Here is a 20,051-nt window from a genome sequence, read left to right on the forward strand (position 1 = left end):
ACTATTTGTCTAATATACCCACTTGGCTTTGTTCATGTGACAGAGCCACTAACTTAAACTAACTTTTTTTAATCTTTTTTCTGTGGTTTCTATTCATTGAATCAAAATTCTTTGTCCCTTATCATTTCTTTTCTTGTACTATACAATATGTTATGTTAAAAAAAGGAAAAAAAAAAACATCATTGACACTACTTTATTGTCAATTCACAAACACTAGTTTTTTTTGCGAATCAACATTTTTCACGTAACTTTCGACAGTATTTTTTCACTTTCAACAATTGTGATATTCCAATGTGGAAACAAATTAGCAAAAGATGCGGTTTTGACAAACTAAAGTAATTGGAGTATGAGGAGGAAAATGATTATTTTGTCGTGCGTTTGGTTAGAGGTATTAAGTAGTTATTATATTATTTATTCCATAATTTATTTCATAGTGATGCAATAGGTCATCTTATATATATGATAGAATAGCTTATATGAAATAATTAATTTCAGAATAACTTGTTCACAACCAAACAAATACTTCCTTTTGTATCCTTTTCTTATTGGTGCATTCATACACAATTACACGTATTAATATTTTTTTTAGATTCGCCTCTATAATTAGTTGCTCAATTATATTGTATACGTTTTAAATATGCTGCTCTTATGAGTGAGTATTAGTTCTACATCTATTATTAAAAGAGTAATGGACAATTCTCATTTATGAACTAGTTTTTAGCATCAACTTAGATTAATAATTTGCAAATCTTCAAATTTATTTTCCTATATAATAAAATCATGTTACGTTAAAGAGCAATTAATTTTAAATAAAACCTTTAATGTGTCAACATGCCATAATTTATAATGTGTCAAAACCAATAGTAATAATTTTGATGTGTCAACATGCATAATTAAACTTGATATTCTGTGCATAACAAAATACTTAAATTATATAAAATTAAATAAATAAACGCAGACATAAAACCCCTAAACTGCGAGGTAGGACACACGTAAGAGAGGAAAAAAGTTGCCGTTATTAACAAAGGCATGGTAGGGGCATAAAATACGAGATTGCCAAAATTGATACGTGTCGACAAATTCAGCCATGTATGATAATGATACACGTCAGTACCTGTTCCCGATAAATAGTTATCCAGCCAGTCACAAAAAGGTAGCCCATAGGTCAATCCTACCGCCACGTGTCATCAACTGCCTAAGTATTTTGCGTTATTTCCTACGACACTCTTTTAAGTGACCACAAAAAAAAAGAAAGAAAAAGCTTTAGATGTAGACCGTCACGCCATTTACGACTCCGAGATTTTCTGTAAGACGTGGCACTAATTAACCGACACGTGGCCTTTTGTTCCGGTAATACCTTTATTCTTGTTTGCAGTTAAATGAAGAGACATTGTGGCAAACGTCCCTTTAAACCAGGTTGTCTAAACCACGTGGGTAAAGAGGACTCTTCATGCCTACCACGTGTCGGTTTTTGCTGCGTTTTACGTTTCATCGTTGAGGGTTTTTTCGTCATTTTCAATGGTAAATAGGAATATTAAAGTAGTCGTGGAATCATCAAGTTGTTCTTCTTTCTCTGTTTTATTTATATAATTTTTTTCTTTATATGGCTCAAGTTAACTCTTTTGCCGGCGAATTTTGGAACTCCGGCAACTACATTCTCTAACGTACACAGAATTTTCTGTTTCTTATAATTTAAAAAGTTGGTTTGAAGTTTTGGGTTTTTGTTGTTTGTTTAAATGGCTGAAGCTGAAGAAAATAGAGAAAAGAGGTGTTTTTCTAGTATGCAGATGGATATTTTTTCGAGAGATCTGTTGCATAAATTTATGAATGGAAACAACAACAAATTTCATGAAATTCCTAATGAGGAAGATGATTTGGAGCTGAGTTTGGGGCTTTCATTGAATGGAAGATTTGGGGTAGACCCTGAAAGGGCTAAGAGACTTAAACGCTCTTCTTCAATTTCTAACTTTGTGTTTTCCGGCGGGGATGAGAGTAATGGCCGTTGTTCATTCTCTGTTGGTCCGATTACGAGGACGTGTTCGTTGCCTGTTGAGGGTGAGGAGGAGTGCAGAAAAAGGAAGGAGTTGCAATCTCTGAGGCGTTTGGAGGCTAAAAGGAAGAGAATGGAGAAATTACAGAATGTTAGAGTGGTGAAGGATAAGGTTGATTTAGACGAACGTCCTGAAGAAAATGGTGGTCCAGGTGGGAATTCATTGCCTGTGTCACAAGGGTCTATGGCTTCTCAGGGAAGTGGTTCTTCAGGAATTTCTGATTTTGGGAGTCAACCTATTCAAGGTATCACCAATTTATTCTCCTTAATTAAATTCTGTACCTTTTTTGGGGCATGTATGTTTAGATGTTTGGCCTTAGAATTCTCGAATTTATAGTCGTTAAGGTATTTATTTGCCTATACTATTACTGTGTGTTTTGCCTGAATTTGCTTATTTGATATTGTTTGAGAAGATGCTTTTTCATTACCCTGTCTTGGACCATAGCACGTGGCTACTTGAAGCTATTTAAGGACGAATTCTTCCGAGTTAAACGATTAATAGATCCTGTGAAGGAATTAGGCATTCTAATGCAGCTTTTCATGAATTGATGCGACTTGCTAGACCTTATGTTTAACATTTCTGTTGAATAATGAAGTAAAAAGCGTAATTACAGCATGGGTTGTTACCTGATCTTCCTATCGGGGAGTTCATCGGTAGAGTGGATGCTCCTCATTAGGATAAAGATAATTCTTTTACTACTCTCCGTTAGGGATCTTGTAAATATAGATTTTCAAGAAGAATCTTGTTCTTCAATATCTAGTCTCGGTTATGGGCGAGGCGCGCTAAAAATGATTATTCCACAACCATTTTGTTCAGAAAATTTTATGAGGGGAGAAACAGAATTTCCATAATTTGGGTTTCTATTTCTTAGAAGAAGTGAGATGGACAGATGGTTAGTTGCCAAAGGAATAAAAACTAAGACAGCTACCTGGAATCCATTAGGAACTTTTCTGTTGTTTACCTGAATTCACTGTCCATCATTAATGTTGTTGGGTGTTGTGGAATTCACTGCAACTTTTCCCTCATTCACCTCCTAATATCTGATATTCCTTGAACTGATCGGCCATGCCGATTTGGCCAAGAGTATTTTACATGAGGCCTTACTGTTGATACTGGGCTATATCACTTGTTTCCGGGGGGAAGACCCACCTGCAGCTTACTGGGTGCTCAAGCTAAGTTGCGCGGACTCTTCACTTTTGATGCTGCACCTGTGTTGGATTCTCCAAAAATACACTACTTTTGGCGAATCCGACATGTACCCCTCGACATTTTTGAAGAGTCCAAGCAACATAGTGCTCAAGCACCCATTAATCCTGACATAATTTTGTACATTTATATAGGAACTTCTAAAATTATGGTTATAGCACCACCAACTGAACAAATAGTTCGCCGGGTGCTTTGGTTAGGTGTGGCTAAATTGTAAGTGCGTCTTTGGTGTCCTGAGTTTGATAATCAGGTGACGCAAATGCTCTTTTAGTAAAGTCATTTATTTGATACTCAGGTGATGCAAATGCTCTCTTATTAGTCATTATCTTTTCTGCTTCAAGTCAATTGTTTTCAATTTTTTCCCCTGATACACATTCTTCTTGCCTAATTTTAGTGATTCTTATTCGTATTTGCTTATTCTAGTTTGCAATTACATTCCTCCTCTCTTTTTTTGTTGCTTTGGTTACTTTTACGTTGAGTTTTAAATTTGCTTTTATGTTTGTAAATTTTTTGGACAGAAAGAGAAAAAGAATCAGCTAACAAACATTTCTCTCGTTTTTTCCTAATGAAAATTTAGCAATTTGGTTAAGAAATCCTTGAGGCTAATTCTTTCCTTTTTTCCAGAAAAGTAGGAGTTTTTTTTAATCTAATGATACTATTAATGGTATTTTGTTCATTTTTTTAACCTCCTCGGTTAAATAATTGTGCACTTATAGCACTTGCACCAAGTGTAGCAACTTTATATTAACTAAACGAATACACAATATTAAAATCCTGGATCCGCCACTGCCATTGCATGTTACAGTAGTAGAATTTGAGTGTCCTTTGTTGGGATGACAAAATGTCTTTTTAGTGGAGTCTTATTTCCTATGTTTAAGCAGAATCTTATCTCTTCTTCGACACTATAAGTTCCAATGCAAACCAGCAGTTGCCTGCAGAGGAGTCTTGTTGCCTTTGATTTGCTTTGCCTGGTCTGATGTGTCTTTTGGTTGAGTTTTATTTCCCCTGTCGTAGAGAATTTGACCCCTCCTGCAACACTGTATGTTCCAATTCAAAACAGCTACCGCTTGCAGAAGAGTTAAATTGCCTATATGTCCTTTGAGAGGGGTTCTAGTAGAATTTTATCCCTCCTTTGTCACCGCGTTTCCAACTCAAAATAGCAACTAATTTTAGTGGTGAACGTATGTGCTTTCTCTTGATGCTCTAGCATGATGTCCTCAGCGGGATCTCTCTAACACAATGTTTTTAGCGCTGTTAAGATTTGAAGTAAGCTTTGATTTCTGTATCGAGTCATCTGTCCTTGCAGGTGGTTGATAGATAGATTGTCTTCACTATCTCTCTCTTGCGAATAAATTCTGGACAGGAAGGAACTGACCTATTTTCAAATCTTAACTATTGCAGGGCCAGGTGACAACAGTACTGGGGCAAATACTCCGGCTAGCATCAAGCCTTCAGAGCATGAACGGAAACAGGTAGCTAAACCACCTAAAATCACAAGCGAAAAACCAGCTAGCACATGTAATGGAAATGCTAGCAAGGAAGCAAAAGAAATGTTCAAAAACTACATGCTCAACATGCCTTGTGTTTCCACAATGGGCAATGGGCCAAATGGTAAGAAGATCGAAGGATTTCTGTATAGATATCAGAAGGGAGAGGAAGTGAAAATAATGTGCGTTTGTCATGGCAACTTTCTGTCGCCAGCTGAGTTTGTGAAGCATGCTGGTGGCGGTGATGTTGCGAATCCGTTGAAGCAAATTGTCGTCAATCCTTCACCTCTATTGAGATGATGCCAGCGGAATTCTATAATGGCGCTTGACACAGAAAAGGGGCAAAGCTTCAAGAATTCAGCTTTGTTATCATCGTTCATCTTCTTTTGTAACATGGACCAAGGTTCTTTTTTATTTTTCACTAGATATTAGTTTTTTGCGGAATATTGCATAATCAATGGGCAAGTTTATCCCCTTTCTGTGGGGAAAAAAATTCAAGAATTCCCATTGGCATTTATCTTTCAGTTATTCGTTATTTTGGAAGTCCTCCTGTACATGAAGGACTGTACAGTGCAGTTGGTTCCGTGCTCATTAATTCAATCAATTTCAACATAAAATGTGGCTTTTGAAGGGGGTAATATCAGCATAGTCTAACAAGCTTGCCCAGCTTCTGCTCTTAACTGATGCAGTTTCATGGTCCATGCGGCCCTTGTTTATAACGATAACATTAGTAATTCCATGTAAAATATATTAGTCAACAATGATTTTTGTTCAGCTTTTCTTTTTATTTTTCAATGGAAGTCGGATGTATTCTTTTTGAATATTTTTTTAATCTTTATGGCCTATGGATCTTTAAAATGGAACAAAAGATGGGGGCTTGTTCCCAGAAAGCATACAAATTGATCAAGTAGACTTTGTTCTGTTGCTAAGGCAGATATTCCGGGAGCAGAATGAAGTGGTAGCAGAAAGGGTTTAAGTGCACTACCTTTTTGATAGTTCTTCCGGTGTTTATAAATAGTACAGGGCACACATTTCAGGGAAAAAAAAGAAGAGAAGGTGGTGCGGTAAGTAAGGCAGTGGATGCATGAGATTTTTTTATCGGTTTCACATTTACGTCTAAAAATGGGGAATTGGTAATTCTAGTTTTCAGTCAAAAATTGTTTAGCTAGATTTTCGGGGAATAATTTGGGTTTATATCCTTTAGGTGATTGTGTTAAAATAATACCTACTTACATTTTGTGTGATTTGTACGTATATATAATCTTGGAGAATGGTATCCGTCCCTCCTACGTCAAAGAAATAATATTACACTATAATTTGGGCAGAAACACGAGGTAAAAGTAGAGAATGCATCTACTCTCTGTTGACTTGTCTTTTAATTTGCTCACATTATTGTGGTAGGTGTACCAACTGGAGTGTTAAAGTTGCTGTCAGACAAATATCTATGTGAATTGTCCCAACCTGAAATGTGTCATACCACCAACAAAATAAATATTAATGAAGTTACTGAAAACTGAAAACAATTCAATTAGAAGCAAAAATATTGAGTTCAATTTGCTTCTCTAATTTTTAAAGTTGGATCGTCAATCTTTTTGACTTCATAGGAGAAAGTCGGAAAAATTGACCATGATTCGATTCGTTTTTAATAGTCATGAAATGATTATTTTAGGGTGTAATCTGAGATAAGAAAATTAAAAAGAAAACTGATCATTTCATAACGGATTGGAACGTAAGTGTATTCATTTATTAAAATCGATTACCATATTTGGTAATATTGTAGTTGCTATTTTGTCACACATTACAATGTTTGATTATAATTACCAATTACAATCCCACGTAATTGATATATGGAATTCATGTTTGAGCTAGTGAAATATGAAATAACTATACCCTGCATAATTAGTCCATGTATATCACTAATATATGTATAACTCTAACGAGCAATCAAAGGACCCTTTATTGTCTTACTCTTAGGAGTCGTTTTGGACTTTGGTATAAGGCATAGTTTCAGGATAAAATACATGATTAGTTGAATGTATTAGATATTTTTTGCATTATTTATCTCATCATTTATACCTTAATGATATGTGTTATCTCATATACACAATAAAATAATTTATCTCAGAATAATTAATTTTGTAGCGTATCCTTAGCTTAAGTCTAGCTAATTGTCACGATAAGAGTTAGATTAAACAAAAAAATAAATAATCCGAACATTCCGGAAATAGTTGAAAAATTGTCTGATACTTTGATGTTAAGACTCGTACTTAGTCGAAAGGAAACAAATAATATTAGATTAAAGTTAAACAAAAGAAATAAGTCACGTAATTCTTAATCTATTTGTAGAAAAGATTCAGGTAGTGTGAAGAATTTAATAAAATTAACAAAAGTAGAAATATATGCTTAACCGTTTGCACGTGATGATTATACTTTTGATAGGATATGACTTGTGGGCTTTATGTTAACAACAATATGTGTCTTTATACCTAAATCTAATGGCAGAAAATTTGTGTTTGTGATCTGCAAATCTTGGAAACTATTAATTGAATTGACATTAGAGCTACCTTTTACTTTCCGACAGGGACAAAAGTTTTGTAACAAATAAATGTTAGCTAATATTGGTAATTTTTGATAAATAGTGGTAATTTACTAATTTCTGACAATTTTACCTAATAAAGTCGACAACATATGACGTCTAAATGTAGACAAATTCAAATATCTAAACTTTAGTGTGGCAGAAGAACATAACACAATAAATGGAGATGTAATTACTGGAATAATGGAGCACTAGTAACTACTAGAGATATAGCCATGCTAATTTCGTGTTTCTTTTCTCTAACGTTGAAATGGAACAGATTAGAACCAAATAATATAGAAATTGAATATTCTTAGCTAGTAAAATTAAATATTTATAAGGCATCCTAGTTGATCACGCAATACATAAATTAAACATGTATTAGTTACATGATTTCAAAATTACAAATTAAAAGTAATTTTATTCATAAATAACTTAATTCCTAACTAGTTGCTAAAACATTTATAACTTGTATAAAAATTAATATAAAAAAAATTACTTTTTCACCGACTAGTGAACGACCCAAAAAATATTATCGATGGTGTAGAGTATGAGTAATAAATTAAATACTACTCCCTCTGTCCAACAATACCTGTCCACTTATTAAGAAACTATAAATAGAAGGGTAATTTTACTATATCAAACCTTTGAATATAATAAATGACTATAATTAATAACAAGTGTAAATTAGAAACTAAATATAAAATTATTTATTGATTTCATAAAGTGAACAAGTATTATTGAACATCTCAAAATAATAGTAATATACAATTATTGTTGGACGAAGAGAATATCTATTTTTTTTTTAAAAACAAAAAACAAAAACGAACTAAACAAAGAAAGTTTAACGAACAAATTAAAAGGAAAGAAGTAGCAATTTTTTTTTGATAGGCGGGTGAGTGGGAAAAGAAAACGCATTGTCTTTGACCACACCACACCTCTACATTTGGGACAAACTCTCCATCTTCACCTTCTTCTTCTTCTGCTACTGGCTAAACCTTTGCTTGATCTTCTTCAACAACTACTTTTAGGGCCGCTAAAAAAACTTACTCCATTTCAATTGCATTATTAGGGCAAAGGATTCAATCAACCATTCCAGATCGAGCGGGCGAGCATTGATCGCATCTCGCCGTCTCTCAAACTCGCTTGCCTCAGATCTGTCTCTCTTCTCATTCGCCTCTCGGAGCTTCTTCTAATCGTAAGGAGTTTCACTTCTATTTCTTCATTTTCGTTCACTTGACTCCCTCGCATTCAACCTGATTCACTTTTACCTCTCACTTAATTTATGATTTCTCTTTTTCTTTTAGTTTAAACTTTACGTGCTTCAGATGCCTGCATTATTGTTTTTTTGTATTTGTACTTGTTTCCTTCATTTGTTCGTATGCTCTGTTTTAGTTCCGTACAGTACTTTGTAGTTTTTTTTTTTTTTTTTTTTTTTTTTGTGAATTTACTTATATGGTTACCTTGGATTGTAATCACTATTCAGCATCGGGAAAATGCTGATGGTTGATAATTTGAGACTGCTGTTTTCGGCTCGCTGTGCTGTTGACTATCATTAGTTGTTTGAAATAAATTACTAGCTTTTAAGTTTCACTTACAGAGAGTGGGAAAAGAGTTTCAAGTTGAAGTTGAGGTTGCTATCATTTTTTTCTGTAAATTTCTACATTTCATGCTCAATGTGTGCCATGCTCAAGAGTTACTGCAACCATCTTCATTGAAGCTATAAAAAACAGTATTATGTGTGTAATTATATTACTCAAGCTGCTAATTACTTTCTGTACTAACAGACTCGACGCTTCTTAAACCCTGGCTAGCCTCTACTCCATAGCTGTCTCTGCATGTTCTTGAGGTAACCAGACTTTGCTGGATAATTTTGTTATTTTGCATTTCATGAACTGACCAGATGACATTATGCATTATGCATTATGCATCTGATCTTCTATTTGTTCATATCTAACCATTAACTGAATACGGACACACACCAAAAAGGGTATATAATGGTTGCTTTTGCAGTAATTGTGTTTTTTCCCATGTCATACATGTTTGCTCTTCATCATGAAATGAGTTTCTTCGCTTCTGGTGGAAGTGTTAGTCCTGCTTTATCTGACGAGATTGTTCTAATTGTTTTGTCAATAATGAATGAATAGTTCTTATTATAATTTTTTTAATGAAAACGTTCCTCACTTTTATCATATATTTCCAGATTCTACCAATCCCTGTTATGACAACAGCGTATTCATAAACAGACTTGGCTCATCATACATCATCTTTTAATGAATAAACAGCAGTTGAATTGAAGGTGTACCTCTTATCAGCAAACATATTGCGGATTTTTGTTACTCAATTTTTGGATTGGTGGGCATCTCTTAGATTTTTAGCTAGGTTGGGAACCGGCTAGCAAAGCACAAAGTGGAGAGAAGAAAAGATGATGGTCAGCAAACAACTTGTGTTGACGTATATATATCTCCTTGTCTATATAGTGCTATCCTCGGGAGTTATTTTGTACAACAAGGTATATTTTTTTCTATAATGTTCTGTGAGATTCTTTGGCTTCAATTTTTTTTTTTGGTATGATCACTGTTTGTTGGTTAGGTTATTCTTATATTCTACATTTTCAACTCAATAGAACATGTTCAGAACTTAAAAGGGACAAATAAGATTAACATTGTGGTTCAGGCAACCTATGTGGTGGACAACCAAAAGTGACAAGCTGTTATCACATCTATAAAAAAAATGACAAGCTGTTCTGATTTACTTCCTCTGGCTCCGAAGGAGCAATTAATTTAAGTCCGCATGTTGTTAGCTTCTTGGTTGAGGAAGTTGGGAAGAAGAGTACGGGAGTTTTTTATCAAGCCATTTTCTATCCATAATCAGCTTGTTCAATCAGTCTAGATTGAATAAAAATTAGAAAATAGTTTCTTATGTTCCATCCAATCACACCAAACAACATGAATGGAAGAGAAACATCTTGGTGGGGAACCGACCACACTGTGAGTAATAATCCAGTTGTGGCTTTTGATTTGAAAACCAATGACATTGGCTGATGATTCAATATACCATACGTGTTTGGTCTATGGATCATTGAAAGATAGACATTGTTCTAAAATCATGGTTATTGAAGATGCTAAATGGGGAGTCATTCTCGGCATATTAGAATAGAGGTTTTAACTTAAATAATATAATACTAAAGCAGTAGTTGTTGTTCACTTAAAAGATATAGAGGACAGGTTTCACTCTAACCTTTCCACTTGTGGGATTTCACAGGGTATGTTGTTGTTGTTTCCCTCTAACCTTTTAGTATTATAGCATTTTCCCCAAATTCAAAGATAGTACCCTTTATCTTCTGTTAAAGATACTTGTTGCATCTACAGAACTGTAGAAACCTCATCCATTAACATCAATGTTAAGATTGAAAGCACTTGTTTATTTACTCCTTTCTTTGTTTTCTTTTTTCTCCCTTTTTCCTCTTTTTTCTTCCCCCCTCGACTTACCCTTTTGAAGTTCGTTAGGTTTTGGGTCCAATTATGTTTCTGCTTTTGCCGGGTAAGTTGCGGGGAAAAAGGACTGACTAACATTTTAGAGCTTCAGTTTTTTGGTAACTGGTTTAGGAGGGCGTGGAAAGGGAGATGTAAAAGAGAAATGATAGATGGTATTGGGAAACCATGCTCCAGGATAAGCAATGTGTTACGAACTTCCACTTTCTCACTCTCATTGTTCTTTTGTTGTATGGTGTTTTTCTTTCTTTCTGCACTTTATGCATTGTTGTTTTAGGAAAACAGACAATACTGCTGCTCAATTTATTTTCTGTATCATTCCAGTTATATTCTTAATCTTGTCAGTGCCATTTATAAGAGCTAATGATTCTTATTCTGGCTTTTTTTGGCAGTGGGTACTCTCCCCAAAATATTTCAATTTCCCATTACCAATAACACTTACCATGATTCATATGGGCTTCTCGGGCTTAGTAGCTTTCCTTCTTATCCGTGTCTTCAAGGTATTGTTTTGTTATTGGTAATTACAGTGTTATTTTTCTTGCAGCATTCCACTTTCTGCTCCTCGATGACAACTTCTTGCTTATCTATTGATTGTTGTTGAGTGTTTTCTTTTTTGGATCATTATGCATCATTTTCATTTTACCAGTGTTGCAGATTTTTGAAGCGACTCATCGCATCGCATGTTAATTTTCAACCTTTGTTACTTTTGTGCTTTTGATGTGATCTTTGTCTCTGGGCTTGCTTCTGAGCGGAGCAGTTTCTATTTTAATGATTTATCGTATTCTTTAACCCCTTGAGGCCTGAGGAGAGGTTTCTGCAGTGTTTTTTTTTTTTTTTGGGATAACTGTGGCGTCCGGGCCAGCTTACGTGCTCCTCGACTAATTCCATGAAGTACCTGCTATCTCTCACCAGTAGAGGTACCAGGTAACTCTAAAATATCTGCGGTTATTCTGAAGAACCACTTGTAGAATTCCTCATTTTAGACACCCAGTTGGGCCCTGTGGAGAGTTCTCAGCAGATAAATTGATTTGTATATTTGTTCATGTTTAGATATCTAATTTGACATTTGGCTGTCCTTAGCTTCTGAATTTTGATCACGGCTCACTTTTCATCTACTGGAGGGGAAACTAATTTATATAGTGCACAATTTTTCATTCCATTTGATGTATAAGACTAGGGATCAACTGATTTCCTTCCATCCATGTTAATTTTCTGCAGGTTGTATCTCCTGTCAAAATGACGTTTGAAATGTAAGCATTTGGTCCTTTGCATCCACATTGCCTTCAGATGTAATGATGTATGTTATCTTATTTTACTATTTATTGCTGAATCTGCAGATATGCGACGTGTGTGATTCCCATTAGTGCTTTCTTTGCATCAAGTCTTTGGTAAGATTCTACTTCGAGGAACTGAAAGGCTTGCTTGCCTTTGGTTAGAATATTCAATTGCATTTTCTAAGGTATTATGTGACCTCATAATTAGTAAATGGTTCAATGATGGGTTGGCATGAAACTTGTGATAAAAATGAATTAGTTATGAATGCATTTTTGTAATCATTGAGAATTGACCTTTAACCGATTATGAAGATCTAATGCCTACTGATCATGCACTAACAACGAAACTAGTTATACCTTTGAATCTAAATCTAACCTAAACAAGTATTTTTACGTGATATTATTGTTTTCTGCTCTTATGTTAAAAGAAAGATCTGTTAGATTGGCATAAATTTTTCTCATCGTACATCTGTCCAACTGACCAAGTCAGCCTTTTGGAACTCACTAATAGAAAGCGGAAAAAGAAGAAGAAAAGAATGTATTCTACTGTTCCTGTTTCTAATGATGCATGACACTTGATCCTTCTTGGTTATTTGATGATTTGTGTTTAAAATTTCCAAGCAGTCTGGACATTTGAGGTCAATGAACTAGTTTTGAGCCAAATTTAGCATTTATATAACCTTCTTTGTCATCAGTTACAGTGGTTTTATTGATTGGTTTCAAGAATATTTCCAAATGCTTTTCCTCTGTTGACTAATTGTCTCGTAGAAGTAGTTGTTTTGCTATGACAGAGGAAGAATTTGGCTGGTTAAATTTCCTTTCTCCTCCTTGTCACTTTCCACTTCTCTGGGAAAGTAGAGGAGGAATTATAGTAAAACTATGAGAATTGGGGTGATTAGAAAATGTGGGACACTTTCGTGCATAATTAACATTCTTTGGTTTGGTAGGGTATATTGTTGGTTTGGTTGGGCAATTGATGTTTTCCACGTACTTGGTCTCCTTGTTTGTCAAAAAAATATTTTCTTTGGGGAGTGTTTTCCCATTTGCTTCAGTTGCTATATGTTTCATTACTCACATGAATATTAGGTTCTAATAATTATGTTAATTTTTTTTTTGAACATTGGTAAAGTTAGCTTATGTTTGTTTTATTGCAGGTTTGGAAACACAGCTTATCTGTTCATTTCTGTAGCCTTTATCCAGATGCTTAAAGCTCTAAGTATGCCTGGGTAACACTTTTCTATGTCTGTATCCTTTGTTTGCAAATGTACTGATTGGATCTTTGTGTTGAAAATACAGTGCCAGTTGCCACCTTTGTCATGGCTGTTATTTGTGGAACTGACAAGTTAAGATACGATTTATTCCTGAACATGCTGTTGGTCAGCGTCGGTGTTGTAGTTTCATCTTATGGAGAAATTCACTTCAACATAGTTGGTACAGTTTATCAGGTCACTGGAATATTTGCTGAGGCGCTTAGGCTGGTCTTAACTCAAGTTCTGCTTCAGAAGAAGGGACTAACTCTCAATCCTATCACCAGTCTATATTACATAGCTCCATGCAGGTATGTAATAGATTCCCTATCTCATTGAGTTGAGTTATTTGCTCTCATGTGGTGCAGTTGAATAGATTATCCTATGTTGAGGTCTATTTGATTCCAGTTAGATCTTACTTCTTTAAAAAAGAAAAAAAAGAGATTCCAGTTAGATCTCGGTTTTTAATGATTCCAAACCTCCCTCCTTGCTCATTCTCACTTGGGAGAAAGGGAGAAAAGTAAATCGAGAACACATACAATTGGAAACCTTTTCCATACATTTGATTCCTGCCATAAATGTACCTTTCGGGATGGGGTTGAGCTACTTTTTCATCTTTTTGTTCTTTAGAGTGCTCATCATTTCATGACATTATGACTGCAATGTACCTCAGATCAGCTTACTGCTGATATTAAAACTTGAAAGAGGCACTGCTATATCTCATTTTTGTTAAATTTATCGTTAGTTTCAAATTGCTTGAGAGTATGTCCTTCTAAATGTTATAGCTCAAGCTGGAAGAGTGTAACCACACATCTCTTTCTTGTGGAATTCTGACATATATAATTATACTTTTTTGGGAACAAGTGGCCATACTTATATTTCCGTTAGCATGTAGTCATGTGTTTAGCTGTGTCCTGCATCTGGCATGACTTATTAGTTATTACTGTGTCCTGGTTGGTTTGATGAAGTCAAAATAGGTAGAAATAATGCTAGGGGGATTAGTATTTGGTTGCTAGTTCATTTATGGAAAATTTGTTCTCTGCACACATAGATAGACACATACTCTGCTATGTATGTGCTCCTCTCCTTAGTTTTGTTTATCTCACTTGGCGAGAGATTTTCTGTAAGAGGCAATTGCTGCTATATGTCACCTGAATCTGATAATAAGCAAGTATGAGAGTTATCTCTGTATTCTGAATTTCTGTTTTTATTTGGTTTTGGAGTCTCATGCAAGTGCCTCCGTACTATTTCTTGGGGTTGCTTATGATCACATGTTTCAACGTGCAGCTTTGTCTTTCTCTTTGTCCCATGGTATCTTCTGGAGAAGCCTGAGATGGAAGTCTCACAAATTCAATTCAACTTCTGGATTTTCTTTTCAAATGCACTTTGTGCTCTTGCTCTGAATTTCTCAATTTTCTTAGTGATTGGTAGAACCGGTGCTGTAACCATCCGAGTTGCCGGTGTCTTGAAAGATTGGATACTTATTGCCCTTTCAACACTAATTTTTCCAGAGTCAACAATAACCACACTTAATATTACAGGCTATGCCATTGGTAAGCTTCATGTTTCTTCTTATTTATGGGAGCTTTGTGCCATCAAACATCTTACTAAAATATTTCTGTTTTTGTATAGCATTATGTGGTGTTGTGATGTATAACTACTTGAAGATCAAGGATGTTCGAGCTGTTCAACTTCCTGTAGATAGTGTTTCTGATCGAATAGCTAAGGTCTGATCTAATTACTTTCAAGTTTCGATTTCAGAATTTGCATTATTGTTTTTCGAGTTTGGTGTTCTTATTCTTTATTCATCACTTCCTTCTTGTTATCAATTTTCCCCAAAAGGAACATCAGCATATGATGATCCATACTTCTTTTGTTCTTTGGGAGCCCCAGTTTCCAGTTTGAAAATCATTCTAGCTTGTCTAGAAAAGAGCTACCTAATAAAGAGAAGAAGAAATAAGACAGGAGCAAGAGAATAAGCTAAACATATAATCTACAGTTATTATTTTTAACATAATTTGAGCTTGCATGGTTGCTTAATTATATATGTCTCTGTTCATCATGGAATCTTTAGCTTGCATGCAAACAAGATTTCTAGTAAAGATGGATTTTATAGCAAGCAATGCCAAAAAAATTTCCTTGATGCAATTTGCCTCTGACAGGAACTTAAAATGGAGAAGAAGTCATCCGATCTGTATGTACCAGACGATATTGTTAAGAACAGTGGAGGAAAAGGTTCAAGGAATGGGTCTCCGGATTCAATTGTGGATGAGGAAGCACCCTTTATTCCTTCAAGTAGGGTCTCTCATCTTGGGCGAAGCCCACTTAGCAGCTATTCACCATGAGAACCGTTAATTCTATAAATGTCATTTTGGGTTCATTTGTTAGAATCACAGTATCAAGCAGATTGATGAGAGCGGGGTCTTGTTCATACACTCTCCACCATTTTGGTAAGAATTGCATTTCTTTGCAGAGTACTACCGCCATTAACATTGCTACTAGTTATTTATTGTAATATTGTTTTAGGCTCGTCATATTCAATGAAATATTGATTTTTTAACATCACATGATATTCTCAACCCCACTAAGGTAGTTTGTATGCTTATCCATAGTTGAGTTAACTTTTATTATGCCTTGGCAAAGAAAATCTTGATCATAGATTTTAGCTGAGGCAACTTTCTGGGACTGGTGTAGAAATTGACAATACTTCAGTTTTTTTCTTTTACGGTTTTCTGATATCTAAACTGATTCATGGATCCAATTCTTTTCTTTGTTTGCTGAGAGAATTTAAGTAATTGCTAATCTGGGTTAACATGTAATGTGTAATTTTACCTTTGCCATTCATCTATTCTATTTATTGTTGTACCAGCTATCCTCTGTTGGATACCACGAAGAAAGTCGATGGTAGATATTGAAATGAAAAGCAACAATCAGCTAGCGTAACATTTTTTTAGTGGCTACGACCGTTAATATTACATAGCTCTAACGTGATTTTTAACGTGACCCAACAAATATAGCAACAAGAAAGCTACTAAAAAAATAATAATCCGTTTTTAAGTAAAAGATTCATATTGTTGGACTATTATTTATTTCATACATTTGATGATCCAAAACGCCACACACTAAAGTCAAATAGATGATTCATAAATATATCCAATCTATTGACAAAAATATGACGAAAATGAGAACTATATAATCAACACGTGGCACGCATAGAAAAAATTACAATCTATTGAGTTAGTTAAGGACATTCTATAGAAAGACTTGTTCGACCATCAGAGAATCAACTTAATTTCGAATCTATCTTATTTGCACCGGATGGAGTTAGTCAAGGACATTCTATCCAAAGACTTGTTCGACCATCAGAGAATCAACTTAATTCCGTATCTATCTTATTTGCACCGGATGACGGATAGTAGGGTTCCAGAATAATCCATCCGCTTAGGTAAAAGATAAAACTCAAACAACGGCTAGATTTTGGAGATATTCAGAATTTCATTGAATACCATTAAATGTGCACGATCTTACCCATGTAACAATCGAAATGGGCGAGAATTACGAAAATAGTTATCAACATCTAAACATATAATTTTTTTCTCTTGCACACTATTGTAAATATCAGAATTCAGTTAATTTTTTTAATATCATTTTTTTCTATGAACTCCCATTATTTTTGTACCTCTTGGTTACTCAAATTCATAACCTCATGTTTGGAGGTGGAGAATGCTTACCATCTGAATGACTCTTTTTTGTTTCGAAATTCACCTGATTACATACGACTCTACACATAATTTTTTGTTAGTTTTCACTGTTTATCAAGTGTTTTGAGAACTCAACAAGATTTTCTATTTTCACTTAGGTCAAATTGATTAGCTGTTCAATTGTTTTCATAACATCATTATTTCTATATTTGCCTTATCAAGGGTTAATAATATTTGAATTAGTTTCGTTGCATGTGACTTGATTATTAAATAATTTATCTTGTTAACAAAATAAATGAATTTTAAGCTAAACATTCAACAGTTATTTATGGTAACATATCTCATTGCAAGTCAATTCAAACTAATCTCCAAAAGGAAATTGAATCTAATTGCAAGTCAATTCAAATTAATCCCCAAAAGGAAATTAATTTAATAGATTTCTCAAACAGAAATGGATATAAAAGGAAATCGATTTAAGAGATATCCACAAGAGAAATGGGGAATAAAGAAGATCGATTTAATATATTTCCCAAAGAGAAATAGGAAAAAAAAGAAATTAATTTAATAGATTTCTCAAAGAAAAAATAGGGAAGAAGATTTAAACGTTTGCAAACAATATAAAAGTAGATATAATCGAATCAATTGAGCTAGTAAGATCATCTTTTTGACTTATAACCTTGCTCTGTAATCCTTTTTTTTTCGTCTCGTTATTTCAAAAAGATGGAAAACGCGCAGAACAAAAAAGTGATAGTGGGAGCAGTTCAAAATCAGGCTGTGCAAGTACCAAATGCGATGGCCGGAGACGGATTGAAGCCTGGTTTTCCCGGTGGAGCAGTGGCGGAAACGCCGTACGCGGCAGCAAAAACGTCTGTGTGGTGGGATATAGAAAATTGTCAGGTGCCCAGGGGATGTGACGCCCATGGAATCGCTCAGAATATAAATAAGGCATTAATGAATATGAACTATCATGGACCAGTCACCATTTCCGCCTATGGAGACAGCAATGGCATTCCCTCCTTCATTCAACGTGCCCTCTCTAATACTGGAATCGCTCTCAATCACGTCCCCGCCGGTATAGTAATAAACCTTCTTCTATTTTTGCTTCATTTGCTATGAATTAGTGGAATCAAGTTTAATAAGGCTCGTGTTAATCTTACTTTTCTTTTAAAACTTTTGTTGAAAACGATTTTCTTGACCAGAGGTCTATCAAAAATAGTCTCTTTACCCTTCAAAGGTTTTACATTGATAAGATCTGTGTACACCTACTCTCTTCTGAGAAATTTAATAGCGAGCCCTACTAGCTTAATCTTGTTTGGGATTTGTAGTTGTTGGTTACATCATTTTTTATTAACTGGTTTAATTTTGTTTGATGAATTAATACAGGGGTTAAGGATGCTAGTGATAAGAAGATTTTAGTGGATATGCTATTTTGGGCAGTGGACAATCCTGCACCTGCCAATTATTTGCTCATTTCAGGAAGCGCGGATTTCTCTTATGCCATTCATCAGTTACGGATGAGGAGATATAACATTCTTCTAGCACAACCTTTTAATAATGCTTCTCCTGCTCTTGCTGCTGCTGCAACGAATGTGTGGCAATGGACAACCCTTGCTGCTGGAAAATCTCAACGAGAACTTGCTTTTCGTAATACCAACACATTACGTCAATATTATATACCGATTCCAATTTCTAAACCTACATCAGCAAACCAACCTGCTTATTCCAATGCCAATGCCAATGCTAATACTTCCAAAGCCCAAAGTTTATATAATCCTGGACGTTATTTTGATACTCCTAAAACTATTTACGTACCTAAGAACTCGAATCAACTGACTACGACCAGCATGTCAGGTACGCCAGCTATAGTTGAAGAAGCTAGTAGCAGCAATTACCCACGCGCACCAGATGTTGCACCGGTGCTGTTTGCACCACATCTTTTTTTCACGAAGTCTGATAGTTCAGAGAAGCACAACAGTAGAATTGAAGAAACAAGTAGCAGCTGGTGCCCACGCTCACCAATGGTTGCATCACATCTTTTGTTCGCAAAGTCTGATAGTTCAAATGTGAAATTAGGTCTTGAGCTTAACTTAAACTCCAAAAGCTAGGTCAAAGGAAGGAGAATTACTCAAGCCTCCCATCTCATTAACTATCAACGTGAGACACTCTCAGTAATACAGAGAGAGGATTAGAAGTGTAAGAGAGAATATCTCATTTCGATATTTTGTGTATTGAATGATGTGTTGTATATGTGTATGTACACACAGTTAGTTGACGAACTCTTTAATTTACTTTTGGAATAATTCTTCACTAACTACTTCACTAACTAATTTTAGCTAATGACTCATATTATCAATTACACAGTTACCCTCTAAGACATAGCTTTTAGCTAGTTTTGAGATCACTAATATTAACAAAATATCTATAAAAAAAAGGAGCTAGAAGATATGCAGTTTCACAAGTGATTCATTCCGATAAACGAGAGATTTAGAGGGTATTTGGATCGACTTAAAAGTTGATCAAGCCTACTTTTAAGATAGTTTTGACTTCTGGAAGTATTTGATAAGTATAAAAATAACTTAAAATAAGTAAAAAAATCACTTAAAGTAAGTTAGGAAGTGTTTGACAAGATTAAAAATATCTTAAAATAAGTTTAAAATGATAAGTTAAAAACCAAAAGTAGGTTTCCTCTACTTTTTATTTCTTGACTTAAAAGTCATTTAAATTTGACTTTTTATTTTTGACTTAAAAACTACTTTTTAAGTCAATCCAAACGGGCTCAGTTGCAAATTACAAATGTTATTTAATTACCTCACTATTTTCACTGAAATTTGCCAAAAGCATTATTGAACATCTGTGAATGAAGCACATGAGATAACAGTATATAAAGTCATTTTTTTCTATTCATTCAAATTATAAGTGTGAATCGAAAATCATTTCCATCACCTTTTAGTATATCCTTCTTCCTTATATGATCATTCCAAATGCAGATGCTCTGCGATGAGTATAGCTTCAAATT

General features: G+C 34.7%; 3 protein-coding genes across 4 annotated transcripts; all 3 read left to right on the forward strand.

Annotated features, from left to right (window-relative positions):
• Nucleotides 1-1,567: 1,567 nt before the first annotated feature.
• LOC102584110 (ninja-family protein AFP3) lies at nucleotides 1,568-5,361 on the forward strand. Its single transcript, XM_006338299.2, has 2 exons — nucleotides 1,568-2,295; nucleotides 4,659-5,361. Exons 1-2 carry the CDS (start codon nucleotides 1,737-1,739, stop codon nucleotides 5,042-5,044), a joined length of 945 nt encoding a protein of 314 aa, XP_006338361.1. The 5' UTR covers nucleotides 1,568-1,736; the 3' UTR covers nucleotides 5,045-5,361.
• A 2,827-nt stretch (nucleotides 5,362-8,188) lies between these two features.
• LOC102584440 (probable sugar phosphate/phosphate translocator At3g17430) lies at nucleotides 8,189-16,095 on the forward strand. 2 transcript variants are annotated; one of them, XM_006338300.2, is made up of 11 exons: nucleotides 8,189-8,517; nucleotides 9,107-9,168; nucleotides 9,523-9,831; nucleotides 11,206-11,313; nucleotides 12,032-12,063; nucleotides 12,151-12,201; nucleotides 13,242-13,303; nucleotides 13,384-13,645; nucleotides 14,622-14,887; nucleotides 14,967-15,061; nucleotides 15,497-16,095. In XM_006338300.2, the coding sequence occupies exons 3-11, from the start codon at nucleotides 9,745-9,747 to the stop codon at nucleotides 15,677-15,679; spliced, it is 1,146 nt and encodes a 381-aa protein (XP_006338362.1). In that variant the 5' UTR covers nucleotides 8,189-8,517; nucleotides 9,107-9,168; nucleotides 9,523-9,744; the 3' UTR covers nucleotides 15,680-16,095. The 2 variants fall into 2 exon arrangements, with proteins under 2 accessions (XP_006338362.1, XP_006338363.1); XM_006338301.2 differs by lacking the exon at nucleotides 9,107-9,168.
• A 1,660-nt stretch (nucleotides 16,096-17,755) lies between these two features.
• LOC102598759 (uncharacterized) lies at nucleotides 17,756-19,140 on the forward strand. The gene is made up of 2 exons (XM_006338703.1): nucleotides 17,756-18,107; nucleotides 18,419-19,140. Exons 1-2 carry the CDS (start codon nucleotides 17,756-17,758, stop codon nucleotides 19,138-19,140), a joined length of 1,074 nt encoding a protein of 357 aa, XP_006338765.1.
• Nucleotides 19,141-20,051: the final 911 nt, after the last annotated feature.

Source organism: Solanum tuberosum, unplaced genomic scaffold (genome assembly GCF_000226075.1).
Source record: "Solanum tuberosum cultivar DM 1-3 516 R44 unplaced genomic scaffold, SolTub_3.0 scf00004, whole genome shotgun sequence".
Taxonomy (NCBI): Eukaryota; Viridiplantae; Streptophyta; class Magnoliopsida; order Solanales; family Solanaceae; genus Solanum; species Solanum tuberosum.